The sequence below is a fragment of the Alligator sinensis genome, unplaced genomic scaffold (assembly GCF_000455745.1).
Source record: "Alligator sinensis unplaced genomic scaffold, ASM45574v1 scaffold794_1, whole genome shotgun sequence".
In the NCBI taxonomy this organism is placed as follows: domain Eukaryota; kingdom Metazoa; phylum Chordata; order Crocodylia; family Alligatoridae; genus Alligator; species Alligator sinensis.
In genome coordinates, this window is record NW_005842125.1 from 1,424,407 (window position 1) to 1,443,309 (window position 18,903).

Consider the following 18,903-nt stretch of genomic DNA (forward strand, 5'->3'; position numbering starts at 1 on the left):
GAGGCATGGGTCTGGAACGTCAGCTTGGAGGGATGTGACCCCCTATCTTTTCCAGATTTTGGCCTATGTATGGTAAGGCCTCTGGCTGCGCTTGGCTTCCCTTTGTGTAGCTTGCAAGGTAGCTTGGAAGAGGTGACTGCTGGACTGTTATGGGGGGTTGGAATGGCTGCATGGGGTGAACGGACATGATGTGTCCTGGGTGATAGTAGGGAACCTGGTTTTCTCTAATAAAAATTCCAAATTCTCTGATTTTAAAAAACCGAATCTATGTTTTTCTGTGGTTAAAATGAAACACCACTATACAGTACATACAGATATTAGTCGAACACAATGTTTTACTGATATATTTACAATTTTAAAGCAATTTGGAAGCCTACCAGTGTCTCAATCATTATAATAAAATGAAGTCTAAGTACGTATATATTTTGGCATTTGATTTTGTTTTTTTTTTATCATAGAAAATCAGAGCTCCTGCTGCTTTGTAGTGCTGAGCATCATTGATACACCAGTGCCCCTCAGTCCCAAGCCACAGCTCCCCCCAGGCCTGCCAGTGCCCCTCAGTCCCAACCCACAGCCCCCAACCCCTCCCCCCCCCACAGCCCTGCTGGTGCCCCTCACTCTTGACCCACTGCCCCAGGTACTAGTACCCCAGTATGTGGGGTAGGTGTGGTGTGTGTGGGGTAGGGGGCGTGCCTGACCATAGGCAATAGCAGTGTTGATGCATCTGGGAGATACAGGGGGGCCACATCAGGGTAAAGGGCTGCAACCTGGCCAGATCAGCACTGGGCAGGAGCTGCCACCACGGTGAGGTGCCCCCTGCTTGCAGCCGCAGTGGGGTTGCACAAGTTGCCCCAACAGCAGCAGAGAGCAGGGGGTGGCTCACCTTGGTGGCCATAGTGGGGTGGCTGGTGCAGGGTTTGTGGCAGTGGCGGTAGCAGCAATGAGTCTCACCACCACACTCTGCCCTTCTGCTCTGGGTCCTGCCTGGTGGGCTGTGGTGGAGGTTCCTAATCAGTGGTGGTCTGGCCAGGCTGCAGCCCCATGATCCACTGTGGGCACAAAAATCTGGGAAAGGCACATGACTTCCCCAAACCCTCCTAACATGTCACCTCTGGTGCCCAACCCCTCCCTGGGAGTGCATGCAGTGGCAGGGAGCTGCCCCACTTCTCCCCTCCTGGCATGTACTACCCATGGCTCCATCCTGCTCCCCAGCCAGGCCCTGTGGCTATGCATTCCTGTCCCAGCCCCACACCCTAGACACTGTCCTGGCTGGGCAGCAGCCCCAGCCCCAGCCTCCAACCTCCAACCCTGCCCCAGTCCCAGACTCCAACATTGCCTCAATCTCCACACAAGTTGTACCCCCCAACCCCCTCATGTTGCCTATGCCCCCCTGCCCTCCCACACATCATCTATGCCCCCTCCCATAGACTTACCTGCAGGCAGCTGCAGGAGCTGCTCTCTGTCATGCTGCCTAGAGCTGTACTGCTAACTGTAGGGGTTGTAGGGGCTGTAGGGAGGGAATGGGACTGTAGGGAGGGAATGGGGGGGTGCAGAACATGTGTGTATGTAATGAATGAGGGCAGATGGCAGCTGGAGAAGTACGTGGGTGGAAAGACAGGGTGGTGTAAAAGTGGGTGAGAGATCAATGTGAATTGCAAATAGGGATATACAGGACAAACAAATAACGTGTCTGTCTTGTCTTCTTTGGATCTCCCATGTCTAACCTTTCCAGCAACAGGACACTTACAGCTCTTGTCCGCCTGCTCTACCTCTGGCAGGTTAGGGTGCTTTTAATTTCTTGAGCAGTATCCCTTGTAGTTGTGAGACAAGGCTGATCTTATTTTAGAACGAGGTTTGAAAAGCACTTGTATGGGATGGTTTGGACAGGAGTGATCCTGCCCTGAGCAGGGGGTTGGACATGATGATCTCTGGACATCCTTTCCAGCCCTATTCTTCTATGAATCTATGAACTGATACAAATAAAGATACATCAGTTCAAATCTTCTTTCAGGTGTCTGTTTGTTTGCTTGGACATGTCACTAGGTAGTCTCTCCAGCACTGCCAAGGGTAAATTTGCTGGTATAAACCTGGTTGTGGTAGAGGCAGGGCACAACAGGGCAGCAATCCCCCTGGGCAGCAGTAGCTGCAGTAACATTGCTCTCAGTTACACAGCTCCTCTTACTGTGAGGTTAATGCAGCCTTAAGACACACCATGTTAGGCAGACCTAGGATTTTGAAAAGCAGGGTGTAACTCTGCTCTTTCCTTTGCTTATGGGGGAGCAGCCTGCTGAAATGGGTGGGGGGGATCTGAATTCCTTACCCTGTCACAACAGGGTGCCCCAGAGGAGCAGGGGCAATGGCAATCCCCTCACTGCCACTGCTGTTGCAACAGGCCTGGCTGGCACCAAGTGGAAGAGAACCTCTTGTCAGCTCAGATCGAGTGTGGTCCTATGCTTACCTGGCAAGGGAAACACCGTGACCACTGAGGTGGTCTTCCTAGCCACACCGAGGAAGACTGCTCTCCTGGCATGGGGATAGTACCTGCCAAGATAATATACAGTAAACCTCTCACTTAGCTGCTGGAGTGGGAAGACCTTGGCTTTATGCCCATTTCATGGAAAGAGGAGACTCCTCCCCAGCTTGCTCCTGCAGCCTTATGGCTGAGGGCAAGTAAAACTTGGGCCATCTGAACCCTAAGCTTCCAGGCTTGGGCCTGCATGAAAGATGCCTGCCAAAGGTTTTAGGAACATCTGAAGCCCCAGATGGGGTTGGAGGATGTAGCAGAGCCACTTATGGTTCTGGACTGATTCACGGATTTGGAATTTGTTTTGGCTACTTTGACTTGGAATACGGAAAAATTTGTAAAGAACAAAACAAAAAAGAGAACCTAGGTAAGTCAAACCAGCTCTTTCACAGCCATCTGCTGCCCCCGCCACCCGATTGCTCAGTGTTCAGACAACAGAACCTGTTGTTTGGAGCCTTGGTCACTTCCCACACTTTTCAGTTTGCCTGAAGTTTCAGGCTCATTGCTCAAGGCAATAAGCAGGCAGGCAAGAAATGCAAGAATAAACCAATTTAAGTCTGACTGGCTTCCAGGAATATTTGGAGGCAGCTGCATTTTTCTGTGCAGCTGAACTTATGGTCTCCTGGTGTGAATGTCCATTATGGCAATTTCTCCCAACAAGAAAAGGATAGCATTGCAGTTCATGCAGCCATACATATTCCCTTTGTGAACAGATCCCAACCAAAGTATCCAAAAGGTGTGAAGTACTTTATTTATCCAATAAAAGTCTACATCATTAATCACACTAAAACGGTATATTATAAAAGCATGCATAATGTAGTGTTTCATGGTTAACATAAGAAAGCACTGAAACTGAGAAACAGGTACCTAACATTGAAAGTGGTGATATCATAAAAGTGGGCTCTGCATGTATGTAATTAATTATTATACCTGCAAAGGCAAACAATGGAAATGATTGCTGAATCAGCAGTTGTCTTCTACAGCTGCTCAGTCACAACTAAGTGTGTGGGCAGTGGTTTATTGTGCATGAAATAGTCACACCTCAGGTTCTCTTCCATCCGGAGTGTCAAACTCACCCAGGTCCCCAGGCTGGATCCAGATCATGGGGCTTCTCATGGGTCAGATCTGGACCTACTTCCAGTGGCAGGATGAAATGGCAGTGCAGGTGTTAACAGAGCTGTTGCTTATCCCTCCACTGACATGCATCCCTGATGAGGTTCTGTACCCTAGATTTCGGTGGCAGGTCCTACCCCTGGCTCACACCATCTAATTCCAAGCTCCTCTGGGAGTCCTGTTGAATCAGCTCCATGGCCCACTGCCAGCCTGTGGGCTGTATCTTTGAAATCCTTGCCTTACAACAAGCCCTTAATGCTATCAACATGATTTTTTCAACAATGGATAACATTTATATTCCATACAAGGTATTTTTATTATAATACTATCCTCAGGATTTGCCTTAGGACATGCTTTTGATCCTTGGGATAACACAACCAGTCAATGTATTCTTAAAAGAACACCTCAGCAATATAGAAGTAGAAAAATGGATAGAATAAAATGAGGAGTTCCAAACTTGTCCATACTAGCACCCCTGAGCACCCTGTACCTGTTTATCTGGGACCTCCCTCTGATTTAGCAATATGGGAAAGGCAGGCTAGTTGTGACTTCTAGATGCCTATTCATGACTGCCAGCTTGGGATTAAAAAAAACTTTGGTTCAATTGTTTGATATTTTAAATAAGCAGTCAATTAATTTTATTATGGCATTCAATGGAAACACAATCCCTGAATGGAACTGAAAACAGCCTAATTAATATACATTAATTTTACATTATACATAACATGCACTTAACCCACAGAATTACTTCACCAGCGGGGTATCCTGTTGGCAGACAGCCTGCCTCTGAGCAACAATTATGTGAATGCTTTCATTTAATAAAGCTAAGACACCTAATTTACACATGGTCAAGCTATAAAGACCTGATTCTGTTCAACTGAGATCAATGAGTTTTGACTATGAACTTCAATGGGGAGAAGAGAAGGCCCCAAATGGTCTGAATGCTATGTTACTGTCCCATCTAAGTTACAGCAATGCCCTGAGGTTTGCACTGTTTTCCTTATTTCCCTGTAACTGATGATGCTTTCTAAACCCTCCCATGTGTTACTGGGAAGGAGATTAGATGCTGTAGGCTGGTATAGCCCTTCAGGGCTTTCTAAGAACCCTTTAATTAAGACCCACACTTTCTGAGGCTGGCTAAATCTTTTAACAGAGTGCCACATTGCTCTTTTACAAGCCTCCTTTAAACACAATGCTGCCCACTCCAGTGTAGCATGGCATCATTTGCTAGTTTCCTTGCTTTTAATTTGTTGTTGTTGTTGTTGTCATTGTTGCAGTGGTAGCTCATGGACCTCTCTTCCCTCCTTAAACCTAACAAGGATCTAAATTCTAGCTGAACCGTTAACCTCAGTTTGCCTCCACTGTTTCTTTTTGAAACTGGTACTTGTTTCCTGTTGCAGCATCCAGGTATGATTCTTACTGTAGGTTGTAGGAAGCGTGTGCCCCTACAACCTACAATGAATAGATGGTTCATACAGGGCCATGACAAAGTTTCCCCTTCCCATCCCCCCAAGAAAGGGGAGACCATACCACCTCTATCAGGTATCAAACCACAGAATCAAGCCCACAGTAATTCTTAAACACAGAAATTATACGTGCTTCTGCTAAACCATCTTCACAATCTGTCCTCTCTTCTGGTTCTCATATTGACAGCATGACTGCCTCTGTCTTCTGTTTATTTAGTGACTGAAAATCTGTGCAAGGACATGGATGAGGAGAACCCAAAATGCAAGACTGTTCATGAAACCTAGTTTGGACAAGGAGCATCAAGATCTGTCTACACTGTAACCTTGAGTGACTCCTAGGCCTCCCCTCTAGCCCAAGCCTGCCAACCATCCACAATACAAACCCCTAACCTCACACTTCCTGGCAGGTGTCCAGCCTAACCCCAAAGCTCTCCTTGGCATCAAAGCCCGAGGCTGGGCTCCCTTCTGCCCCTGCTGTAAGTTCAGTATTCATCGGAGCACTGCAGGCCACAAGCATAGGAAGTCCACTAGTGGCCTTTCGGCACTTCACTGACTGTCTCTATTGCCCGTAATTAGAGTCTAAAACAGGAGATGCAAATAGCCAGCGTGATTCCCAAAAGGGCTTTAGTTTCCTGTTCTTCTAGAAATCAGTCTGCCTACTACTTGTCTCCATGCTGCAGCAAGGTAGCGTAGACAGGAAGGGGCAGCTCATGAGACTCAGGGTATTTGAGGTTGAGCCTTCATTTTACCCCAAAATACAGATGCACACTTGCCCTTGGGGCCCCTATTCCAACTGATGGCACTGACAGCTCTCATATACGCACAGATTAACAGGACTGTGCTGAGCTTCAAGAGTACTGCTTCTCAACCCTGGGGTGCCATGACAGCCTTTGAAGGGTGCCATGGGGAAAGAGGAGACAAGCAAGATAATCTCAGGCTCTGGGCAGAAGGTAAATTCAGGCTCTTCCTTTCCAGTTGCTCATCCTGTCAGCTGCTTCTCCTTTTTCCCAGCCCCTCTGCAAGCAGGCAAGGCACCAATAAATTAATGTTAGAAATGGAGTGCTACTCAATTCACCAAGATTATGGAAGGGTGCCTCGATTCTAAAAAGATTGAAAACTACTCTGTTAGAGTCAACTTACTACTCTAGTCTCTGCTGTGTTTATTGTCCTAAACAAAGCCAAGGCTCTGAGAGCTCCCAGTACTCCTTTTGGAGACAGTGACCTTCTCAGTAACACTGGGGATCAGGCTACAATACAGACAGAAAATTAAGAACACACCAAAGTAGCCAAGTTTCTTGAAGCTGCTATAGGAACTGTGATTCCAAGAACCCTGCTGATTACCCTGCAGAAGTGCTGCTATTTTTACATGCAATTTCATTTGCTTTGCGAATCAACAAACTGTCTCCCAATTTCCAAATATGTGACCCAGTTTGATCCCTGTGCACATCATGGAAGGGTGCCTCAGATCTAAAAAGACTGAAAACCACTGTATTAGAGTCAACCTACTACTCTAGTCTCTGCTTTGTTCATTGTCATAAATATATGACAGATATGAAATATATAAATATATGAAAAATAATATGATGTTGCTTTTACAAGGCCGGAGTGCACTTCACAGCTCCAAGCAAAAGCTCCTTTTGTGCCCTTGTGCAGGAAAGGAGCACCAGTGAATTGTCTAGGCTTAGGGGGATTCAAGGACTGCTCAACTTTTTGTTCTGGGCCCAGTGCTGCTTTCTGGCTGTACCTTTGGGTTGGAGTGCTCCCAGAACCTTGCTGGGGAGGTTCAACTCCTTACTATGAGCTGTGTGCCTCTGCTTACACTGACAGACTGATGCCCCTGGATGTCTCCAAACATTTTGCACTAACCCATCTTTGATTGGTTGTATTTGTGCACATCATAGCTGTGAAGGTTTGTGCCTGAGAGGTATTGTGTGACTGCTGTGGAACCTACAAAGTAACACCCTTATTTCATATGGATTTAGATTTCCAACCCCATTCATAGACTATTTCAGAACTGTGCAGAGAGAGTGGGCCAGATTCTCATTGGGTGTTGTCCGGCACAGCAACGGAGCCATGGTGATCTGTGCCAGTTGCATATCTGATCCAATGTTGCTATCAGGGGCCAGGGGAGAGAAATGCTCAGGGTGCTACTAGTGACTGCTGTTGGGTTACTTGCAGTACAGTGCACCGGGATCTTGATCCAAAACTCACTGAAGTCAGTGGAAAGAATCCAGTTAACTTCAGTGGGGTTAGATCAGCTTCCAATTGGGAGTAAAGACTGTGGGTTCCATTCTCCTGTGAATGTACAGCGATGAACGCTGTGGGAAATTCCTACCAACCATGAACAAGTATTCAGTGTAAGAGCCTCCTGTATATTCATGAGAGAAAAGAAAGACTGTAATCTTCTTCATGTGTCTACTGCAAAGCAATGTGATGCTAAATAACAAAATGAAGAAGCATGGATCAGTCATCATCAGAGTGTACTGGTTATATAAAGAAGCACACATGCATCTTCCTGTTCATGAAGGAATCTTGAGAAACAGCCCTTTAAGCTGTGTGGAAGGACTACAGTGATGATGAGAGTGGGGTTAGAAAGGATTTACAGCAACCAAATGCAAGGCACTAACCTTTACTATCAGAAACTTGGTGTGCAAACACACTGGGCCAACTTCCTCCTTGGATGATTCCAGTGGTTTGTTCCATAGGTGATTTTGACCTATGCATGTCTCAGTGGCTGCACAAGTGAAACTAGGAACAGAACTTGTCCCAAATATTTTAAGATAATATACAGTATTCTGTATTCAAAACGCAACATCCTGGGCAGGGCTTGTTATTGCCACAAAAATGTCTGCTTTTATACTCAGCTAATAAGAAAGGACATTTAAAGAACAGAAGTAGTAAGCTAAATTCTGATGATACTGACACCGGTACAAATTTGGAGGAACTTTTGTGAAGTCATTGTCACTGTACTCATTGAGACTAATTCAGAATCTGTTCCATGGACTCCAATTGCGAACGAAAGCCTTTCAGTATTTTTAGACCCATCCAACATACTTCTCAAGCAGGGCCAAACTTCCCCATTAAATCCTATGGTAAGGTCTAATATTTCTATAGAAAGCCTATCTGTAAAAATCCCAACAAGACTTTTTTCATAAGAGGAATTTAAGCCTTAATCACTTTCTTATAAATATAATTTGAAAGGTAGTCTTATTCTGAAAGTTCTTGTTATGAAAGTAGCTCATGACAGAGTCTAGAATGGACTTTTTTGAACTTTAACTTACAGCAAATGGTATACATCAGATGGTAATCAAGCCCCAATCATTTATTCCTCTGGGGGAGGCACTTGATGGATTTTACTCTACTGTAGCATTCTACTGTTATGGATTAGTTATCAGTCTGGATTATTTTGGAGCCATGTCAAGTAGATTGAGAGCTAGGTATTGTAGTTTGCTAAAGCCCCAGACTTATGTTTTAAATCTGTATATGTTACCAGTGGAAGGCATTTGGTAGCCTTCACTTATCCCATGGAAAAACCACACATGCCACAGAACTTCCACAGATTTTGGTACAGTTGAAAACACTTGAAATTTAACCCTGCACCATTAAATAGGTGGAATTCTTTCCACTGATTGGAAGAGGAAAATGAACAAGTACTTGGTCAGCTGTGCTCAGCCGAAACAAACCCAGGCCCAGAATAACAGTGGTATTATCACCAGAAGGACTGAGCTGTGTTGTGGAAAAACCTATGCAACACTGGTTCAGGTTGTGCCATCTGCTCTTGCATGCATGGTTGTTTTAGGATTTTTGAGGCCGTGGGCACACTGCCAGTTCGGGGCCTCTATGCAAGTAACCCTATGGTAGTTATTGTGCTGATTTTGTGTGACTGTGCAGGCAGGAATAGTTAGTGTTTTGCACGATGGTGTATTTGGAGGTTGGTATGTCTGGGTGCATGTAGTCTCTCTGTGTTGTGCTCCTGATAGGTTGCACCCCATGCAGAGATACACGTCACATGTGCCTTCTCTTTGTACTAGCTGATGGGTCTTGGAGTCCTTTCATACAGAGACACAAGACTTGGATCCCAGGGGCTCATGCCTGAAGACAGTACTGCTTATGGGCAATACTGATTCAACATGCTGGTTTTCTAAACAACTCTTCAGGGCTGTATTTAATTTACATCCTCATCACTGTACTGATCTGAATGCAACAGACATCTCTGTGAGGGGCGGGATGAAGACAAACAAGGCTTCAGCACACTCATTTGCCCACAGATTACTCACCAGCACGTGTTTTCCAATCTAGATCTCAGCACTGTGTTTCCTGGAGGTTAGTGGGGAGGATGATAAATTGCTATGGTTTCCTGATAATTCTGTTGGGTGTGTGGCCCGTTGCTACAGAGCATGCCAGACTTCTGCGACGGAGCAGCTGCTTGTTGCTGGCGAGCACATGAGTTCATTCACACTTCATTTGCTGTTTTTCATATATGTGGGTGTAAAACCAGTCAGGAGACAGAGCCAAAAAGAAAAAAAATCCCAAATCCAGAGGGAAAAATATTTAGCTACAGGGAGGTTAGTGTATCTGATAGAATCTGGCTTTCATTGGTATACTCATCTGATTAGAGTTAGTGTTCCTACAAGCATAGATCTATGGAAGATGGTAAAAAATGTAAAGTATCCAAAGTCAAAACTTGGAAACTTGGAAACTCTTTACTACAAAAGAGTAAATTTATGAGATGATTGCAGAAAATACCCTTGTAACTACCAGAGTAATTTGGTTGATATCATTGCTTGATACTAGTTTTTAAGCTCATGTTTCTTGGAGTAGTTGCAGTATGGTTGCCTTTTGGTGGCTACAGGTGCTCTCACAGGGCCTGGATCACTAGTTAGAAACAGAGGAAGTTTCTAAAAGAGTCTGTACTAAAAGAAAGTGATGGATGAGGAGGAACAGTCCATGAGCTGTTGATTTCCTTGCTTTCATGAGCTGCTTTCTTTAGAACTCGTAGGGAGACACAAAAACTGTAATTTTGGAAACATGCTTGGCCTGGAAGGTGCGATCCAGGTACTCTGACATGTCAACATCCACCTCCACTGTCTGGGGTCCTTTCATGCTTTGTACAAGGATGAGCTCTCCTGTCTGCCTGTCTGAGCGCTGCATCACAAAGTGCCCTCGGTTGTTGCCTCCCACAATCCCAAAGCGCAAGCTGTCAGGTCCAGGCCGTCCCGGAGCTGAGGCAGTCGCCATACGGAAAAGTGGGGTGGGAGTGATCAGGTTGGAAGGCAGAGGCAGGTAGTGGAAAGAGATGGTCTTTGGGGCGTGATGACACGATCTACTGTCCATTGGGCAGGGATTGCGTTCACACTGGCTAACAGTGGAAGAAAGGAGAAGGTTTAGGTCAGTCCCAGGAACAGTTTGTATGAAAGCATCATGGCCATGGGGCCTTGGCCTAAACATCTTATTTCAAATGATCCATGAATATTAATTGGGAGAATTTATGTTCATATGTACTACAAAAACATTTCCTAAAATACATTCATCAAACTAATCCTAACATGAAGGAACCTTCACTGATGAGTCCCCCATAGCCCTAGTGAAAAGAGGCAGTGCTTTCATGACCTGGAATCATGAGAACTAGCAGATTACAGGCCAAGTCCTCCTCTTGGTCACACTTATGTAAATCTGCAATAACCCCAGTGAAGTCACACTGTATGTATGCCATTGTAACCAAGGTCAAAATCTAGCCCACCAGGGATTGAGTATAGGGCCTCCCAAATGAGAATATAAGCCTGGGGCTGTAGCAGACAGGTATCCTCTGGGGACCAGGTACAGGATGGGGAGGAAACTGAAGGGGGCCAGGTGCAGAGGTTGGAACAACACATGAAACTACCATGCTGGTCAGTGTTTTACACACAGACCTACAGTTAACACATGGAGAAGATCTTTGCATGTCAGAAGAGTGTAAGATTTAGGGTCAAAAGTCAGCAAGAGTTTTGCCAATGACTTCAATAGGTCCAGGATTTCATCCCAGGAGGTTCATTTCGTCGTGTATCTTCAAGGTCTGTTCTGGTATTGGATTTAGTAAAGCCAAGTTTTGAACTAACTTCAAGATGAACAACCTGGAATTGAGGGTTTTAACAGAACATTTTTTCCTGTCTCACAAAGAGGGCCTTCTAGAAGGAGACATGGTTTAACAAGGCAATTAAACAGGATTGTAAACTTGATGATCATAGTTACTCTATCTGGAGTTCGCAAGACCATTAATTCTGTTTCATTTCTCCATACTTACAATGGTGATGTTTTCACATAGCTGACATTGCCACTAGACTTAGGACACTCAGAGCTAACACACTGGAAGCCTCCTCCAGTATTAATGCATGTTGTGCCCTTTGAGCAGTTGTGCTGGGACAGGGCACACTCATCTATATCTGCAAAACAGTGACATTTGAAAGAGAGTTATGTAAAAGCAAAAGACTGGAAAGGACCTGCTCTTACCATATTTCTTGCATGTAATGCACACTCTAATTTTCCAGCAGCTCGTTTTTGGGGAAAAGGACATTAGCAACACATTAGGGGGACATGAGAGGGCACATGGCCCCCATATTTCTGCACTGACAGTGGGGTACAGGCCATGGGGCTGCAGCCTGGCTGACGCCAGGGCCCAGCAGCAGTGGGGGTGGTGGCAGCTGCACAATTTCTGCACCATCAGTGGGGCCTGGCTGCAGACTAGCTGCACCCAATGCCCAGCAGCATCATCATGGAGTTGTGCCCCCACACTGCAGCGGTGGTGCAGAATCGTGCCTCTCCACTGTCAGAACTTATGTGTTGCCTATGTGAAAGGGTATTTGTTGTATGCATGAAAATTAAGTACTGTTTGCCCAGAAGGGTCCACAAGGATTTAAACTAACCTTTTAAAAATAACCCTTCTTTTTTAGCATAAGAACGTTCTTAAAGCAATTATCCAATGACCCTGAGGGTGTCCATCAGAACTATCATTCAGTAATTCCATGTTAATGTGCTCCATTTAACAATAGAAGACAAGACGTTACTTTTAACTCCTAACCATGCAAACACAGCCTATGCTCTCAAGGCCAAATTGGGCTCTTCCTTTTCTAAAAAAGACCATTATTAGTAAGACAGGTTTTAAATGCAAACTTCTTCCCTTTTTTTACACCAGAGCAATGCCCCCACATGCTGCTCAGAGTGACCGCAGTGCACCCCATTGCCTCAAATTGACTTGCCCAGGTAAGGCCAACTGAAACTAAGTGAACAGATCTCTTTGTAGCTGCACATTAAGACACAACAGACCACAGCACCCTCTTCCCGCAGCTATAGAGGCAGCAAGCATAGGTCTGGGAGGGCACTTTTGCCTGAATGTTTTTTTTAAAGGAAAACATAGATTCTGGATCACTGAATCATTCAAATCAAAATGAGACATTTGGATAAAGTCAATACTTTTTCAATCCAGAATGGTTTCTCATTTACAAGTCTCTGTTAGTTATATTAAAACAAATTAAATCCTAAACAAAGCATTGGTAGTGTTAATGTGAGGTTGTAGCTGTGCTGATCTAGGAATTATGTCAGAGGCAAGGATTTCTTTGGGTGATATCTTGTAATGGACCAACTGCACAGCAAGGATAGAGTTAGACAAGCTTTAGAATGCAAGATAGTCTTCTTCAAGTCTGAGAAGAAAAGCAACAAAGGGGTAGCAAAAAACAGTTGGCTGTAAAATATGAGGGAGGAGAGAAATTCCCAGGGGTAGTAGACAAGCAATTAGCTGAAGAAAAGAAGCTGATTACTGGGAAATCAAGGCCTATAAAAAGGGCGGAAGTCATTAGCACCTTTCATTTCTGGGAAGAATTCAAGAATCAGGTAGGTTATAATGTACACTAAAAACAATATCAGTGTTAAGTCCTTGGCTCCTAGTCAGAGTCGGCCTTAGGGAAAATGGTGCCCTGGGCAAATTTGTATTTTGGCGCCCCCCCACACCCAGCATCCTGCCAGCCCCAGCCCCAAGTCAGCAGCCCTGGTGCAGGCAGAGGCAAGCAGGGATCCAGAGCGCAGTCCAGTGGATCTGCCCACACTGCCCAGCCTGTCTCCTCCTGAGCAGCAGCTGAGGGGGAGCTCCACCTCCTTGCTAGACTGTGCCCTGCACCCCTGCCTCCGCCTGCAGCAGCGCCACTGACTTGCTTAGCTGACTAATGAGCTTCTTTTCTTCAGCTGTTTGTCTGCTACCCCTGGAAAATTTTCTCTCCACCACACATTTCACAGCCAACTGTTCTTTACTGTTACCATGTTTGCTTTTCTTCTTTGACCTGAAGAAGGCTGTCTTGCATCCAAAAGCTTGTTTAACCATATCCAAACTATGCAGGTGGTCCAATAAAATATATCACACAAAGAAACCTTTCCCCCTTGCATAAACAAAGCATTGCATTTCAGAGAACAGTTCAATCTGAGGATTTTTTTTTAATGTCCAGAGCAAAAAAAAATCAGTCATTCACACAACTCTAAACACATCACAATAGGAAAATAACATTTCTTTGGCTCTAGGATCAGCAAATAGTCAGATTCTCACAAGGGCTCAGCACCTCCAGTCAGGGGCAGGATCTCAGCATCACTAGCTACTAAGTTCTTGTGAAAACTGGGAGGCAGATCTAAGCAGGAAGGGGGTTGCCTTTCAGAGCAGAAATACCCTTTAAAGACTTCACACAGCAGTGCAGCTCACCCTCTGTTTGCATAGCTGGGCACACCAGCCCCCTTGCAATTTTTCTGACTTATTATATCCTAATTTAAGTCATTTTCTATCTTTTTATGGTGATCAAAGGATTAATGTGGATTGCTCACCTATGACTCCCTCCTGTCAACTGAACTTTGATTCCATTACTGGAGAAACTTTGCATTGTGTATCAGAAACTGCGTTATCCCTTTTTAACCCAGCATAATCAACCTTTACTAAAATGGTTAAAAAATTAAATATAGAGGAGAAAACATGATAGTAGCAACTTTTGCCTATCCCTTTTTCCCCTCTCTTTTCTTGCTGTCAAAACTGTCTAAGCACATTTTCCTTCTTCAGCACAGTGAAGCAAAAAACCCTAATTATAATCATTCAGACCAGACAGAAAGACTGAAACCACATTCTTCTTCAGTCTTCTGTCTGCTGGGTTCCATTTGGATGCTTTCCTCACTAAAGCATCTGCCCGTGCATAACCCTTGCTAGCCTATAGAAAAAACAAAGGTAGATCTAAACCAGAGCAGAAAATTAGACACCTGTTTTTGTGACACTGCAAAACTGCAGAGCTATCTGAGGCATACCTCATTTTGCTTACTTGAAAAAGGTATGAAGTTTTTCATTTAAAATATGTTTTGAAAATGTCACTAAAATCTTACCAGAAGTTATGTAATATCCTCGGTAACCATGTAAAATAAACAAAAAACAAAAGTCATTAACTCCCCCCACCCCGAAAATGCAGCATTTGACAACTTTTCATGTCCAAGATCTTTTTTTTAACAAAAGTTTTTCCCAATAATTTCAATCAGTCCTAGTTTACTCTCTGAATTTAACTCCCAATATTTCTCTCCTCTATGCTTACATTGACATTAACTTGGTCTCATCCACTGAAACTTCCTGTCATCAGTTATTACATTTGTTTGTTCCTTGAGGCTAGATTAAGGGCCAGCAATGGCACATCAGTGGTAGCAAGGGATGGGCTTTCCTTGAGCCTCCATCAGAGCCTCACAGCTGGGAGCTATGCCTGCACCAAGCAGTACCACACCTTGCTGCTCTCAGCCCCCTGTTACCTGATTGCTGTGCAAGCGCAGCTTCCAGGCAAAGGGAGTTGTGCCAGGGACAGGCAGTTGGAAGCTCCTATGCTGCTGCTGCTTCTTCTTCTTGCCCCTGCATCCCTCCTTCCCCCCACCTCTATACAGCCCAGCCCTGGCACAGCTGTACTCCAGCTGGAATCTGAATCTGCACCACAGCCTCAGAGAGGGGGGAGCAGGAGCTCAGAAGGCAGGGGGCAGTTCTCCAGCCCAAGTGCAGCGCCTTACTGCTCAGTCCTAGTGCAAGCATGGGCACAGGCAAAGCTGTGGTTCGATGGGCCAGATCCAACCCACAGACCATATGCGACCAACCTTTGGGATAGATAATAGATGTCTTGTCCTTAGGGACAAATGGATTATTTGAGTACTTGCTAAAAGCAGCCCCACATCACAGTCTGTGCTCAGTCCTTTGCCCTCGTATGTGCCAGCATACCCAAGATTTATTATACATGCCTTTTCTTCTTCTACTGCTGCCCTAGTATTCTGTCTGAAGGAGCCAGTGGGGAGCTGGGAACCTAGAAACTTGCTGCCCCTCTGTGGTCCAGGTTCTCCATCTCCCTGCTGTACAGTAGGGTAAGGATCATTTCAGGTTGCAGGCTTTGCAGAATGTTGGGGTTAGGAGAACAAAGCCAAACGTTGAACTTCCAAAATTTGCCAAGAAGCAGAACTGCAGGTCTTTTCCCAAACCCATCAAGGTCAACACCATCCCCCATACACCAGCACGTGCTACACTGTACCTACTGTAAATGAGTCAGCTTATATGAATGCCATATACCTATAGGATGTCATAAGTTTGTGTGCCAGGCAATAAGGAAGTCACCTCTCACCTTCACAGCTTTTCCCATCACCAAGTATGTTGTATCCACTGGGGCAGGAGCAGCGGTAAGAGCCAGGAATGTTGATGCAGTTATGCATACACAGGCGTGGAGCTCCATCCAGCTTGTAGACCTCACATTCATTCACATCTGCAGAGAAAACACACTTTCCTGAGCTCTGGACAAACCATTTATCACAGCAAGGAATTTTTTGCTGGACACTGTCTTGTTCTTCATGCAAGTGTCTAGCAAGAACAGCAAGCTGGCAGCTTTTCTCTGGACCAAGCCATCCAGTGGTATTCAAAAGTGAAACAAGCACAACATCAATGAGGCAATGTTTTCAGAGCAAAAATGCTTTGGTGCTGATTCACTACCTTTTGGGTTTGGCTGGGGAGTGGGCACACAAATTGCACCAGAGCTCACAATATATGCACAGCTCCAAACAGGTGCTGTTCTGACACAGTGCTGAACTTAGAGCTCCCTGGCACCTGAGATCCCAATGAGGGAGGTGTAGTCACACCACCTTCAGCAGAGTGGTGCATGCACTATGAACTGTCTTCACCAGGCCTACACCACGCTGCTGGCTGAAGGGGGTGTGGCTGGGATCCTGGATCCATCCATGAGCATGGTGAAAAGGAAAATAAGATTAAAAAGTATATTCAGCGTGAAAAGAAACAAGGAAAATATTTATGCCTGCTAAAACAGCAAGTCAGCGGTGTTTGGAGACACCCAGAGAAAGGCAGCAGCTATGCTGCCTGTGAATTCAACTCAAAAGATAGACTAGATTTCCTAAAATTCTATAAAGAGACAAGGGTCTTTGGGAAAATGTTATATCTTTTATTAGACCAAATAAATAGCTGGAAAAATTGTTCTTTGCAAGCTTTTGGGCACAAACACCCTTCTTCAGGCATAGGGAGAATCTGCTGTTTTGTGTTCTCCTGGATGGAATAGAAGCCAATATGCAAAATGCAGGTCTGTGAGAATGCAAGTGTGTGGCAGCGAGGAATAGGGGCCATGGGAGACAATAGATATGAGACAGGTAGGTGGCGGCGGGGAGGGAGGAACATTGACCTGTTGATAGTATGTAGCTGGTAAAATGTAGAGAGGTTACCTAGGGTTATCAAAGGGGCAGGCAAAATACGGCCCGCAGGCCAGATCCAGCCCACGAGGCACATTCATCGGGCCCATGGCACCCACCAATGAATTATGTCCCACCCAGCTAATCCGCCCACGAGGGTGGGAGCGAGGCGCCCATGTATGTACCTCCCCCGCTAGTATACCCTATTGAACCTTGCTCCCACCCTCATGGATGGAAGGGCCCAGCACGGCCAGCGTGCAGCTTCTGGGTGGAGCTGCTGTTACTGCAGTCACTAGGGGAGCGACTCAGCTTCCCAGCATCCTGCCTGCCCTGGGCAGTAGGTAGGGAAGCAGTGTGGGCAGGGAGGAGCTGCCGCTGGGCAGAGGCAGGAAGCATGGGGCTGGTGGCAGTGCAGAGCCCACACCTGGGGGGTGACGGCAGCACAGAGCTCAGGTAGGCAGGGTGTTGGTGTGAGGGAGGGTGTGGGAACTCCCCCCATACTCCCCTCATGGTGTGCAGCCCCACAGGTGGTAACAGCAGCAGGCAGGGGTGCTCAGGGTGCTCATGCCCAGCGCAGGTGCTGGTGCCCGGTGGCATGCAGCTCCAGCTGGCACTGCAAATCGCGGTGAGGAGTGCATCCGCCTGTACTGTGGTGGGGTCCCCACCACATACGCGCAGCCCCCACACTTGCACACCTCTGGAGGGAAGCTAGAGCCGTCTGCCTTCACTGCTCCCTGTCACACAGGTCCCAGGACTCCATGGGGAAGCAGGGGCCAGGGCTCCTTCTGGAGGTGTCCTGAGACCTGTGCAGCAGGGAGTGGCAAAGGCAGCCAGCTCCAGTGCATGGAGCTTCCCTACAGTGGTGTGCAAGTGCGGGAGCTACTCATACGTGGGGGGAACCCCCGCAAAAGAGGTGGCCTGGCAGGGGCTGTGCTCTTTTCTGTGATGTGCAGTGCTGCTCAAAGCTGCACGCCCCCAGGCACCCACCTGTGCCAGGCACAAGCACCCCAAATATCCCCGCTTGCTGCTGCTGCCGCCGCCTATAGAGCTGCATGCAATGGGGGAGGAGGGGGTCCCCACACTCCCCCACCCTTCCTCACATCCCACAAATGCCACACATCCACACCCTGCCCCCACAACTCCCACATATACACCCCCCAACCTACTCTATTGCCCCCCTACACATAGCTGCACCACCTCACCAACCCCCCTCTCACACATACACCCATACTCCACCATATACACCCCCCACACCTCATCAGACACCCTCCCACACCTAGCCATACACATATACCCTACCACGCCCCCCCCACAATATACAAGACTGAGACTTTATTTTTGAGTTATTATGCAATCACTGATATATACAGTACACAAACACAAATCATGACAAAAATATTTTTTGTAATGAAATTAAAATATGTTATAGTAGATGTTTGACTTTTAGTATATGACTTGTTTTTTTTCTGGTTCTAAAATGGCACCCCTTGATCTTGAAATGGGTATTTCTGGGGTGTGGGGGAGCGAGGGGAGGGACTTCCAATCCCAAGATGGAGACTAGGGGCAGGGCAGCTGTCAAGGGATGGAACTATCCATGTGGTCCTCTAAAGCTCACCAAACCTCACTAAGCGGCCCTCCAGCTGAAATAATTGCCCACCCCTGGGTTATCGGATGGCAGGCAGGTTATAATGCGCCATAAATCCAATGTCTATATTAGTTCATGATTTTTTGTATCCAGTAGATTTATTAAGTGAGGCTTGCAGGCTGGTCTATGAAAGGTGTTTTGTAAATTTCCTTTGAGGATTTTACAAGAACAATTTTTCCAACTATCTAGTTGGTCTAATAAAAGATATCACATTTACCCAAAGAACCTTGTCTGCCTATGTCCTTAGACCGACATGGCTACAACCAACACCCCCATAAAGAGATGAGTGATTCTGAGCACCCTCACCTTTTGGTACCGCTTTTGGGACACCTTAAAGGCGATTTTCACAAAATATTGAGCACCCATTCTCTGAAAAATTCATAGATTCATAGATTCATAGATGTTAGGGTCGGAAGGGACCTCAATAGATCATCGAGTCTGACCCCCTGCAT

At 46.1% G+C, this 18,903-nt stretch overlaps 1 protein-coding gene across 1 annotated transcript in view; it reads right to left on the bottom strand.

Annotated features, from left to right (window-relative positions):
* Positions 1-3,266: 3,266 nt before the first annotated feature.
* The window catches only part of FBLN7 (fibulin 7), a 60,821-nt gene continuing 45,184 nt past the window's right edge, over positions 3,267-18,903 (bottom strand). The window contains exons 6-8 of the mRNA XM_006024939.3: positions 15,741-15,878; positions 11,384-11,522; positions 3,267-10,462 (exon numbers count right to left, since the gene is read on the bottom strand). Of these exons, the coding sequence (XP_006025001.1) occupies positions 10,090-10,462; positions 11,384-11,522; positions 15,741-15,878 (650 nt within the window). The 3' untranslated portion in view covers positions 3,267-10,089. The remainder of the gene's footprint in view (positions 10,463-11,383; positions 11,523-15,740; positions 15,879-18,903) is intronic.